At 43.4% G+C, this 12,647-nt stretch overlaps 2 protein-coding genes across 4 annotated transcripts in view; one reads left to right on the top strand and one right to left on the bottom strand.

Annotated features, from left to right (window-relative positions):
- The window catches only part of abhd12 (abhydrolase domain containing 12, lysophospholipase), a 116,709-nt gene that overhangs the window by 13,545 nt on the left and 90,517 nt on the right, over positions 1–12,647 (top strand). The window contains exon 3 of one of the 3 annotated variants that reach the window (XM_055639334.1): positions 2,337–2,514. The exons of 1 other annotated variant lie outside the window; for it this stretch is intronic. In XM_055639334.1, coding sequence (XP_055495309.1) covers positions 2,339–2,514 — 176 coding nt within the window. In that variant the 5' untranslated portion in view covers positions 2,337–2,338. Of the gene's footprint in view, positions 1–1,922; positions 2,515–12,647 lie in introns of those variants that run through there. One more of the 3 variants, XM_055639333.1, reaches the window with a different exon arrangement.
- The window catches only part of eif4a3 (eukaryotic translation initiation factor 4A3), a 165,823-nt gene that overhangs the window by 110,711 nt on the left and 42,465 nt on the right, over positions 1–12,647 (bottom strand). The window lies entirely within an intron of this gene.

Here is a 12,647-nt window from a genome sequence, read left to right as displayed (position 1 = left end):
AAAAATACCTTTAATAAAATCTGACAATGTGCACTTTAACCACGTGAATTTTTAAAATTACAAATCTCAAATTTACAGAGGCAAATAAATAAATGATCGGTCTTCGTCCCAAACATTATGGAGGGCACTGTATGCCCCAGAGTTCCTGATTTCTCTATCCTGGAAAAAAAACTTAATTCATCCTATCTATTCCTGTCATGATCTACAAGAGTCGCTGCCTCAAATAGGCAGCTAGCATCCTCGGAGACCCACACCACACTGCCCAACTCTCATTTCACTCCTGCCATCAGGACGAGATATATGAACCTGAAAACTGTGACGTCCACGTTCAGGAGCAGCTTTTGCCAACAAACATCAGGCTATTGGGTTTCAACAACTAAGTTACAGAGATAGGTTGAATAAGTTAGGTCTTTATTCTCTGGAGCGCAGAAGGTTAAGGGGGGACTTGATAGAGGTCTTTAAAATTATGAGAGGGATAGACAGAGTTGATGTGGACAAGCTTTTCCCTTTGAGAATAGGGAAGATTCAAACAAGAGGACATGACTTCAGAATTAAGGGACAGAAGTTTAGGGGTAATATGAGGGGGAACTTCTTTATTCAGAGAATGGTAGCGGTGTGGAATGAGCTTCCAGTGGAAGTGGTGGAGGCAGGTTCATTGGTATCATTTAAAAATACATTGGATAGGCATATGGATGAGAAGGGAATGGAGGGTTATGGTATGAGTGCAGGCAGGTAGGACTAAGGGAAAAAAAGTTGTTCGGCACGGACTTGTAGGGGCGTAATTGTTATATGGTTATATGTTATATGGTTATATTAAACAATACAACCTCCAAATAAGCTCCGAACTACGAAGACTCGGGGACATTGTTTTCTTACATCCCTTCAAGCGCAGGATGCAAAGTGGTGGTGATTTTATATAGGTGTGTAAAGTCAAGAGTGTTTTATTGTCATATGTCCCAAAGTGAAACAATACAATTCTTACTTGCAACAACACAACATTAATATAAACATAGTACTCTGTAAACACCATAATTAACAACAAAAAAGTCAGTATACACACACATACACTGAACTTTTTGTTGTTAATTATGGTTCACATTACTGTTGTGCTGCTGCAAGATTTGTATTGTTTCGTTTTGGGACATATGACAATAAAACACTCATGACTTTATACACCACTATATAAAATCACCACCACTTTGCATCCTGCACTCGAAAGGATATAAGAAAACAATAATAGTTTAAAGATGAAAACAAGTCTGCCCAACCATCCCTATAGCTCATGCCTCAAGTTCTCGCAACATCTTAATATATCTTCCCTGCACTCTTTCCATCTTATTCTTTCCTATTGCAGAATGACCAAAGCTCTACATAGTATTCCAAATATTTACTACATTTTTGTTAATGGATATGTATTTCTGTGTGCAACTTAGCTATGTACTTTGGGACTTCCTGGAATATTAGTTGAATTGCAAGTTTATATGAACGAAAGCTGGCGAATACTGTAAATCTAATTAAATGTTTCATTCTGTTAAATCACATAATAATCCATAAATCCACCAGACTATAGTATTAGTTACTAATTGATGATTATAAAATCTAACGCTTAATCGTGATTCAGCAAATAACGTGTCAGCATGAAACACTTTTATGTTTTTATTTCAAAATGTATCATTGAATTTGTTATCAATATGAGACAGTGCGGTCTCACCTCCCATCACTCCCCCCCCCCACCCCCCGGAGGATTCTCTGTCTCCACCCCACCCACCGCCGTCAAAAATAGAGCTCGTCTTCGCCTTGGCTCGTTTGTCAGTTACCTTAAACCCGTTGTATTTGATTCTCCTACCATGCGAAGTAAACTGGAATAATTCATTCTGCGTTTATTAAATCCAACTAGAAAGTCAACTTCCGGCTTGCTGCCACACCAAACAAGCTGATGTTGTACATTCTTAAATCAGAGTTTTTTGAAACGGTTACAAAATGCTACAAAGTCAACGAGTTGACGGCCTTCTGCCTGCCTGAAAGATGGACGCCACATGCACCGTGGAAAGGTGGGAGGCGTGCGCGCTGCAAGCGGGTGAAAGGTTGGAGGTTGCGGCTGATCAGCTGATTTCAAGAGGTGGGAGTTGCTGCAAACAATGTAACAGACTGGGTGCTTCCAGAAACACCGAGCACTGGCTGACTGAAGTCCGCACCGTCTGCATTAGCGCGGTCCATCCTCGCCGGTCCTTCCACAAACCTCCCCGGGGCTCTCAGCCTTCAGCCATTCTATTTGGATCCCCCTCATCGCCTCCCCCCAAGTTAGAAGGTGACTCTCGGCGTCTTGTTTTCCCCAGTAATGCGAAGGAGGGCAGATTCCCTGACAGTAGAACATGACAGGACCGTTACGACTCTGCAGAAGGACCCCACACTATCTGCTTCGAGACTGAAGCACAGCCACAAGGCAGCGAGCAGCAGAAAGGAGAACGACCTCGGCACAGACACCAAGACAGAAATGAGAATTGGCAGTCGGAGGTAAGAACGGGTCGTGGGCTGGAGCTGGCAGGACAAGTCACCGTATTACTGACAACTTCCGAATCTGCCCGGCTAAAACCCACGGAACATTAACGGGTTAATCTGCTGCCTGGAAATGTCTCGCTTCCTTCGCGTTTCTCATCCAGTAACCTCAAAAGTAGCATTTTTAATCACTAAAGCGGACCCGACCGTGGCTCTCGCTTGGTTTCGGTCGTTGAGTCAGCATTTCTCAAAGACGGAATAGGTCATTTGCAAAAAGAGCCAAATAAATTATCTGACTACATTTTCAAATTGTACAAATAGTTCAAAGATTATTTATCACATCAAAGAGAAAGATATTTCAGTTATTCAAAGGATATTGTATGAGTATCTGAATCGTGTTTTCTATATTGACGTTCTTGTATCATTGGTTCGTAGCCAGGAAACTCTTTTTAATAATCGTTTGTTTGTATATTTGGAAAGATATTTGAGTATTTGTGTAATAATTTGCAGCTCAGCTCACTTGAAGTAAACTATTCCGAAAGTTTCAACTTGCAACGAGCTGTCAGAGGAGGTAGTTGAGGCAGGTACAATAACATTTGAAAGACACTTGGACAATACATGGATAGGAAAGGTTTTTCGAGGGATATGTGCCAAACGCGGCCAAATGGGCAAACTTAGATGGGGCATGTTGGTCAGCGTGAACAAGGTGGGCTGAATGACTATGATGGTAGGAAGGGACTATACAGTGATGGAAAGCTTTCGAGATGAGTCCATTGCTAATCTCTTTATCCCAACACTTACCACATATCATGCATCAAATTACTTTCATACAAGAAGGAACTACAGATGCTGGTTTACACTGAAAATAGACACATAAAGCTGGAGTATCTCTGCAGGTCAGGCAGCGTCACTAGAGGTGATGTTTTTGGTCAAAACCCTTCTTCAGACTTTATACTTTAACCTAAAGTATTGTTTTTTGAAGTAAACCCCTCTTTAAATGTATAAATACGACCACTTTTCAGGATACTGCCTTTCTGGAATTTCTGAGAGCGATTTGAATTAATTTTCCTTATCTGTTTCCCAATGGATTATTTCCCTCTTTCTTTTGGGACTGCCTTCCTCTCTCAGACAACCCCTACATCTGTTCCACACATTCCCCTCTGGACTTGATCCTCTTTTTACTCCTCCCCTCACATTCTGTTCTGCACCTGCTTCCATTGTGTTTCCCTCTTGGATTCACCCCTGTTGCTGATCCCATTTCCCATTGTTCCTTCGGACTATTCCTATTTCCTAAGCTCCTTTCCCCCTCAATTCGTCTCTTGCCTCTTCCCCCCCCCCCCCCCCACTCCCCCCTCCATTCCCCCCCTCTAGCTCTCCTCCCTGCTCAGTCTAGCACAAGCAAACAAGTCAAGTCAAGTCAAGTTTATTCGTCACATACACATACGAGATGTGCAGTGAAATGAAAAGTGACAATGCTCGCAGACTTTGTGCAAAAAGAAAAACAAACAAACAACCAAACAAACTATAAACACAATCATAAACACACACATATTATTTTACATATTAAATATTGGAAGGAAAAACGTTCAGTAAAGTTAGTCCCTGGTGAGATAAGACTTTACAGTCCGAATGGCCTTTGGGAAGAAACTCCTTCTCAACCTCTCCGTTCTCACTGCATGGCAACGGAGGCGTTTGCCTGACCGTAGCAGCTGGAACAGTCCGTTGCATGGGTGGAAGGGGTCTCCCATGATTTTATTGGCTCTGGAGTTGCACCTCCTGTTGTATAGTTCCTGCAGGGGGGCGAGTGAAGTTCCCATAGTGCGTTTGGCCGAACGCACTACTCTCTGCAGAGCCTTCTTGTCCTGGGCAGAGAAATTCCCAAACCAGATGGTAATATTTCTGGACAAGATGCTTTCCACAGCCGCTGAGTAGAAGCACTCGAGGATCCTCGGAGACACTCTGAATTTCCTCAATTGCCTGAGGTGGTAAAGGCGCTGCCTTGCCTTACTCACGAGTGCTGCGGCGTGTGATGTCCATGTCATATCCTCAGAGATGTGGACTCCCAGATATTTAAAACAGTTCACCCTATCCACAGTATCCCCATTTATCCTCAATGGAGTGTACGTCCTCGGATGATGTGCCCTCCTAAAGTCCACGATCAGCTCCTTCGTTTTTTTGATGTTCAAGAGGAGGCTGTTGTCCTGGCACCAGAGTGCTAGATCAGCCACCTCCTCCCGGTAGGCCTTCTCATCGTTGTCTGAGATCAGGCCCACCACCACAGTGTCATCAGCAAACTTAATTATTGAGTTGGAGCTGAACCTAGCCACACAGTCATGTGTGTACAGGGAGTACAATAGGGGGCTGAGGACGTAACCCTGGGGCGATCCTGTGCTCAGGGTGAGGGACTTTGATGTATTCCCTCCCATCTTGACTACCTGGGGCCTGGCGGTGAGAAAGTCCAGGGCCCAGGCACACAGGGGGATGTTGAGCCCTAATTCCAGTAGCTTCCCGGCCAGTCTGGTGGGGACTATCGTGTTGAAGGCTGAACTGAAGTCTATGAACAGCATCCTCACGTAGCCCCCCTTCTGGCTGTCAAGATGAGAGAGAGCGGTGTGCAAAACCTGGGAGACCGCATCGTCCATGGATCTGTTTGGACGGTATGCGAACTGCAATGGATCCATGTTGCGAGGGAGGAAGGCGCAGATGTGTTTCTTCACCAGCCTCTCAAAGCATTTCATGACTACCGAGGTAAGGGCCACCGGACGGTAGTCATTCAGACAGGCTGGGGAGGCATTTTTTGGTACCGGTACAATGATGGATTTTTTGAAGCAGGCAGGGACCACGGACTTGTCCAGGGAGATGTTGAATATTGTAGTGAGCACCGGTGTCAGCTGCGTACACAGGACTTGAGTACTCGCCCCGAGATGCCATCGGGGCCTGCAGCTTTCCTCGTGTTCACCTGTGTCAGAGCCCTCCTCACGTCGTGCTCGGACAGCGAGAATGTGTGCACATTCCTCCCTTCAGCTTCGTATTGTCGATAGTCGGCAGACCTGGGGTGGTGTTGCCCATCTCGAAACGAGTGTAAAAAGAGTTCAGGTCATCAGCTAGGGAGGTGCGGCACTTGCGGATGAGAGTGGGGTGCTCCGGTAGTTGGTTACAGTCCGTAGCCCCTGCCACAGGCTTCTGGTGTCCTGCTGCTCCATCTGTGACTCCATCTTGTCCCTGTACCTCCTTTTTGCGTCCTTCACCGCCCTTCGCAGTCGGTAGGAATCTACCTTGTAAACATAGTAGCAAGTTGTGCATTGCAGATTTGTCTATGGCAGCAGTAGCATGAATGTCCAGTTAACCTTTTTTTTTTGGTGATGGTGGTTAAGGGAGAATGTAGTTACAATAACAGGATAACTGCTATGTGGTAAAAATAGAAAATAAACGGGGCTTGAACTGGGAAAAGGAGGTGCGATATTAGTCATGTTTTGAATTTGATTCCATAGCTATATAAAAATAAGTTTTAGGCACATCTCCACCAGCAGTTCCTATATCCTTTTTGTTCCCTTTCTATTACTCTGGTAACAGCAAAATATAATAATATAGTCTAATCATAATATAGTAATAATAGTAGGATCAATCTTGATGAATTAGTCAACAAAAGGTGCAAATATACTTAATGCAAGAAACAGTGGTAGAGAGCTTTGAAGGCGAGTCCATTGCTATTCTCATTATCCCAAGAACACTTTGTTTACCACATATCATGCATCAAATTACTTCTATATAACCTAAAGTATTGTTCTTGTTTTAAAACTGCTCCAAAAAAAAAAGTTAAAAGGAGGATTCAGAGCTGGAGTCCTTTAAATTTGCAGCGATAAGCAGAATGCATTTTAAATGTAGCATACCATGCCAAGCCTGGTGCTATTACATATCTGTTCTGCATTAATGCAATCTTTTAGAAGATTTTTCTCTTAGAAGAATTTAGGAAGATTTAATTCCCATGCCATTGGATTACTTCTATGCTAAGAGCTAGTTGGTTTTATGCTGATCAATATATATTACTCTGCAATAAATGTATATGGCTATTCATAAAGTTAGTTGCTATTACTGTTATTAGTTGTTTCATAATACCATAGAAAATATAGTCTCTAATTTGCTTTTCCTTGATTTGTATAATTGCAAGGGAGGTTAGAAGCTTGCACTGCTATGTATTTTATCCATAATTTGTGGTGTCTTTGCCTAATATTAATATATTAAATATTAATAATTTAAAAAGGCATAGAATAAATGAAAGCACTCGAGTTCTTTCTCAATATTTGTTGTTTTGTTAAATAATGTTGGTGCTCTATCTACTTACAGCCATTTACAGAAAGCATGAGCCAGCTTGTCCCTTAACTTGAAGTGATAACAGGATTAACAGTCCGGAGCAGACTCCGCTATTTTTAAGAACCCTATCTAGCTCTCTCTTGAAAGTATCCAGAGAACTGGCCTCCACTGCCCTCTGAGGCAGAGAATTCCACAGACTGGCAACTCTCTGTGAGGAAAAAGTGTTTCTACGTCTCCGTTCCAAATGGCTTACCCCTTATTCTTAAACTGTGGCCCCTGGTTCTGGATTCCTTCAACATTGGGAAAATGTTTCCTGCCTCTAGCATATATGACAGTCCCGCCATCCCGGGAATTAACCATGTAAACCTACGCTGCACTCCCTCAATAGCAAGAATGTCCTTCCTCAGATTAGGGGATCAAAACTGCACACAGTAATCCAGGTGTGTTCTCACTAGGGCCCTATACAACTGTAGAAAGGACCTCTTTGCTCCTATACTCAACTCCTCTTGTTATAAAGGCCAACATGTCATTTGCTTTCTTCACTGCCTGCTGCACCTGCATGCTTACTTTCATTGACTGATGAACAAGGACCCCCAGATCCCGTTGTACTTCCCCTTTTCCAACTTGACCCCATTTAGATAGTAATCTGCCTTCCTGTTTTTGCTACCAAAGTGGATAACCTCACATTTATCCACATTAAACTGCATCTGCCATGCATCTGCCCACTCACCCAACCTGTCCAAGTCGCCCTGTATTCTCATAGCATCCTCCTCACAGTTCACACTGCCACCCAGCTTTGTGTCATCTGCAAATTTGCTGATGTTACTTTGAATCCCTTCATCTAAATCATTGATGTATATTGTAAATAGCTGCTACCCCAGCACCGAGCCTTGTCACTGCCTGCCATTCTGAAAGGGACCCATTAATCCCTATTCTTTGTTTCCTGTCTTCCAACTAATTTTCTATCCCATGTCAGCACTCTACCCCCAATACCATGTGCCCTAATTTTGCCCATTAATCACCTATGTGAGAACAACATGGAGGCACAAGGAACAGCAGATACTGGAATCTTGAGCAAAATACAAGGTACAGGATGAACTCAGTGGGTCAGACAGCAATTTTGGAGGGAGAAACAAGGAACTGCAGATGCTGGTGTACAAACCCCCCCCCCCCCCCCCCCACAAAAACGATGGAGTAACTCAGGGAGTCGGGCAGCATCTCCGGAGAACATGGATAGGTGACACTTTGGGCAGGAACTTTCTTCAGCATCCTTGAAAGAAATGTCTGAAAAAGGATTCTAGATCAAAACACAGTCTGTCCATTCCCTCCACAGATGCTGCCTGATCTGCTGACTTCCTCCAGCACTTTGTGTTTTGCGGTCATTTATGATGGTTTGGTGAAGATCATCAAGCTGAAGGATATCTGTTCTGGCCTGACCTTTGATGTACTTAATGATAAACCTGGATGGAAAAAAAAGTTTCGGCCCTACCAAAGGTCAGGTTTCGAAGAGACAGCTGGAGAATAAAACTCTTTCCCAGATGAGTGCCTTTTCCCTGAATTACATCCACTACCACACCCATATGGATCTTTTTTATTCTCCTGCCAGACAGGAAATGGTGAAAATGAAATGTTTTAACTCTATATTTGGAATTACATAGAGCACAAATTAAGAGCCAACTGTTCCAGACTAGGATTTATGCTCCATCAAAGTCTCCTAATTCTCTCCAGTCACTGCCAACAGCACAACTCTGTTCCTGTGTCTCATCTGCCTGTAGACAAGGAACTGCAGATGCTGGTTTGCAAATAAAGATACAAAGTACTTGAGGATCTCAAATGACTCGGGCACTATGTCCGGAGGACATGCATAGACGACCTTTTGTGTCGGGACCCTTCTTCAGACTGAAGAATGTCTAAAGAAGGGTCCAGACCCGAAACATCACTATCCATGTTCTCAAGAGATGCGGCCTGACCCGCTGAGTTATTCCAGCACTTTGTGTTGTTTCTTTCTCACATCTGCCTGTCCAGCTTCCCATTAAATGGCTCTGCTGTATTCATCTCAACTACTCCTGTTGGAAGGAAGTTAGGGTAAAGATCTGTATTCCCTATTTGATTTTTTTTGTGACTACCTTATTTTGGTAATTTATATTTATTTTCCCAAGTATTGTTTAATTTCCTTTCAAAATAAAATCAACAAAATAAACTTCACACTATTCCTATGCTATCCCACTCTTTCATCCACTCCCTACACAGTAGGGGCAATTTACAGAGGCCAATTAAGCTACAACATGCACGTCTTTGGAATGTTGTAAAAGTATACTTAAAAAGATAGACAAAGTACAAATTCTTAAGACCATACAAAACTTTAATTTAATGTCTGACGGGTGTGGACCAAGAGACCCAGAGGCAACAGTTTTACGTCTGAATCTCCAGCAGCGCGCACAAAGAAATACCAGAAAACCCGAGTTTATATACGTACAGATATAAAATCAATTGCATGATGGAATGTATAAGAACCCATCAGCCACCTCCAAATATGGAGTTGTTTTTCACTCTTTGCCAAAAGCCAGTCACCCCAATGGCATCCTCTGGGCCCCTTCTTATCTGAACTTACATAAAAAAACTTGTAAGAGAGCTGCGAACTATTCAACTTGAGTTTAAAAAAACCCTTGTCATGATGGGAATTGTCCAAATCCCATCATGCATTACAATTGGCTTTTTACAACAGGAAAGCTTAAATATGACATCAATCAATTAATAGCTAACTCTTTCATTGTGGGAGAAAACCGGAGCACGCGGTGGAAACGTGCACGGCCACAGGGAAAGTGTGCAAACTCCACACAGACATCGCCCAAGGTCAGGATCAAACTTGGATCTATGTCGCTGTGAGGCACCAGTTCTACTGCTGCACTACTATGCCATGTCAAATGCATGTCAATGATTCACTAGAAACTGCAGATGCTGGAATCTAGAGCAAAACAGAAAATGCTGGAGGAACTCAGCGGATCAGGCAGCATCTGTGGAGGGAATGGTCAGACAACGGGGTTGCCACTCTTCACACAAAACCCTTCCTCACTTCACAATTTTTCCATCTTGGCTGCCGGTCCTCTCTGCAGTCTTTCGCATGTTGACTACGCCATTTTTCTTTCCATTGTTGCTATAATTTTGTATCTTTAATGTAGCAACTCTTTCCAAGGCTATTTAAAAGGGTGTTATTATAAGAAAAAACCTTGTGTGTGTGTGTGTAAAAAAAAAACACACCTTGAAGATTCATATTTGTAATTCCCCCAAAATGGATTAATTCTCTTGTGCTCCATTAGGTATCATAGCTAATCATGATTAAAATTCCTGTTAGATCATCCCTCAGCCTTTGCTTTTGAGGGGTAAAGAGCACAGTCTGTTCACCTTGCATTTCTGGTATGATATTTATGAGTTATTTTCCCCATTTATGCTCTCTTTCCTTTCACATGTGAGGCAACCAAAATAGTACCTGGTGCAACTGATCCAACGTTGGATTAATTCTGCAATTCATCATCGTGTTTCTGTTTTGCCCTCTCAAAATAAATATTTTTAGATTATTATGCATTACTGGCGTTATTGAGGTATATTTATTTGTACTCCCAGGATTTTTTTGCTTCTCCTGCCCCCATTTTAATCTCTTAACAATTTACGTAAGAATTTTTTTAACTCCATTTATAATCCAAGAGTACATGGATGTGGCAAGGATTTGAGGCCTAATCTATAAGGTTGGGCATGTTAGGAGCGCAGGAAACTGAGGGATGCTCTGGAAGAGGTGTGTAAGATCATGAGGGGAATAGATAGGGTGTATGCACAGAGTCTTTTATGAGATGGGGAATTAAGAACCAGAAGACACATGTTTATCATAAGGTTATAAGGAATAGGAGTAGAATTAGGCCATTCAGCCCATCAAATCCACCCTGCCATTCAATCATGGCTGATCTATCTCTCCCTCCTAACTCCCTTCTTCTGCGTTCTCCCTATAACCTCAGGCACCTGCACTAATCAAGATTATATTTGTCTCTGCCTTAAAAATATCCACTGACTTAGCCTTCTGTGGCAAATTCTGCAGATTCACCACCTTCGGACTAAAGACATTTCTCCTCATCTCCTTCCTAAAAGAAGGTCCTCTAATTCTGAGGCTATGACCTCTAGTTTTAAACGCTCCCACAAGTGGAAACATCCACTCTAGCCAAGCCTTTAACTATTCTTCTAAACTCCAGTGAGTACAGGCCCAGTGCTGACAAACGTCATCATAAGTTAACTTACTCATTCCTGGGATCATTCTTGTAAACCTCCTCTGGACCCTCTCCGGAGCCAGCACAGCCTTCCTCTGATATGGTGCCCAAAATTGCGCACAATATTCCAAATGTGGTCTTACCAGTGCCTTAAAGAGCCTCAACATTACATCCCTGTTTTTGTATACAAGCCCTCTTGAAATAAATGCTAACATTGAGTTTGCTTTCTTTCCTACCAATTCGACTTGCAGATTAACTTTTTGGGAATCCTGCACCAGCACCCCAAGTCCCTTTGCACCTCCGATTTCTGGATTCTCACCCCATTTAGAAATTAGTCTACGCCTTTACTCCTACTACCAAAATGCATGACTGCACACTTTGCTACACTATATTCCATCTGCCACTTCTCTGCCCACTCTCCCAACCTGTCCAAGTCCTGCAGAATCCCTGCTTTCTCTACACTACCTGCCCCATCACCTATTTTCGTTATCATCTGCAAACTTTGCCACAAAGCCTTCAAACCTCTCATCCAAATCTGGTCAGTGTGGACTCGTTGGGGCTAAAGGCTTTTTTTCCACGCTGTATCTATAAACTAAACATTTAAAATACATTTTCCCCTAAAAAATAAGTTTTATTCAGAATTTAAAAAAATCTAAAACAAAATCTGCACAAAATCTTTTCATATAGTCTCAGTGTTTAGTCATTCAATAGTGTCGTACTCGGTAAAATAATTCAGCAGGAAAACGGGCCCTTTGGCCAAATATCCATGCCAACCCATCTACACTACGCCTGTCTGCCCACAATTGGCCCATAGCCCTCCAAACATTTTCTCCCCGTATATCTGACCAAAATTCTTTTAAATGTTTTTATAGTACCTGCCTTAACTACCTCTGGCAGCTCGTTCCATATAATTAGCACCCTCTACGTGGAAAAAGTTGCCCTTCAGGTTCCTATTAAATCTCTCCCCTCTTAAATCTATGTCCTTTGGTGCTTGATTTCCCTCCTCTGGATAAAAGATTTGGTACATTCACCCTACATATTCCCCTCCTGATTTTATACAATGGGCGGAGTTTCGCGGCAGTGGCCCCTGCAGTCCGTCTGTCCTTCCTTTTAAAATTTTTTTTGTCTCGTCTAATGTGTAGTGTTTTTTATATATTTTTAACTGTGTATATGTAGGGGGGCAGGGGAAACTTTGAATCTCTTCCCTGGACGGGAGACCCGACCTTTTCCCTGTTGGATCTCTGTTGTCATTGGGGCCTAGCACCGTGGAGCGTCCTCCAGCCGGAATGACCTGGGGGCTCCAGTCACGGAGCCTGCGGACTTGCCATCGTGGGTTTGGCCGGCCTCGGAGCGTGGGGAGCTGCAGTGGCGAGCGGCTGCTACCGGGCTTCGGAGGCTCCAGTTGCAGGCCTGTGGACGGTGACAGCGGGAGCTCGAGGGTTCCTGGTGGGAGACCGCATCTCGGAGCTCCAGCGGCGGCAGCTTCTCCTGCCCGAGTTGCGGGGCCTGACATCGTCCGGCGCGGCTTTAACTGCCGCGGGACTTGCCATCGCCCGCTGGGGATTCCAACATTAAGACCCAGAGCAG

The sequence above is a fragment of the Leucoraja erinacea genome, chromosome 8 (genome assembly GCF_028641065.1).
Source record: "Leucoraja erinacea ecotype New England chromosome 8, Leri_hhj_1, whole genome shotgun sequence".
Taxonomy (NCBI): domain Eukaryota; kingdom Metazoa; phylum Chordata; class Chondrichthyes; order Rajiformes; family Rajidae; genus Leucoraja; species Leucoraja erinaceus.
Note: the sequence above shows the minus strand (reverse complement) of the source record. Positions and strands in the feature narration are given on the sequence as shown.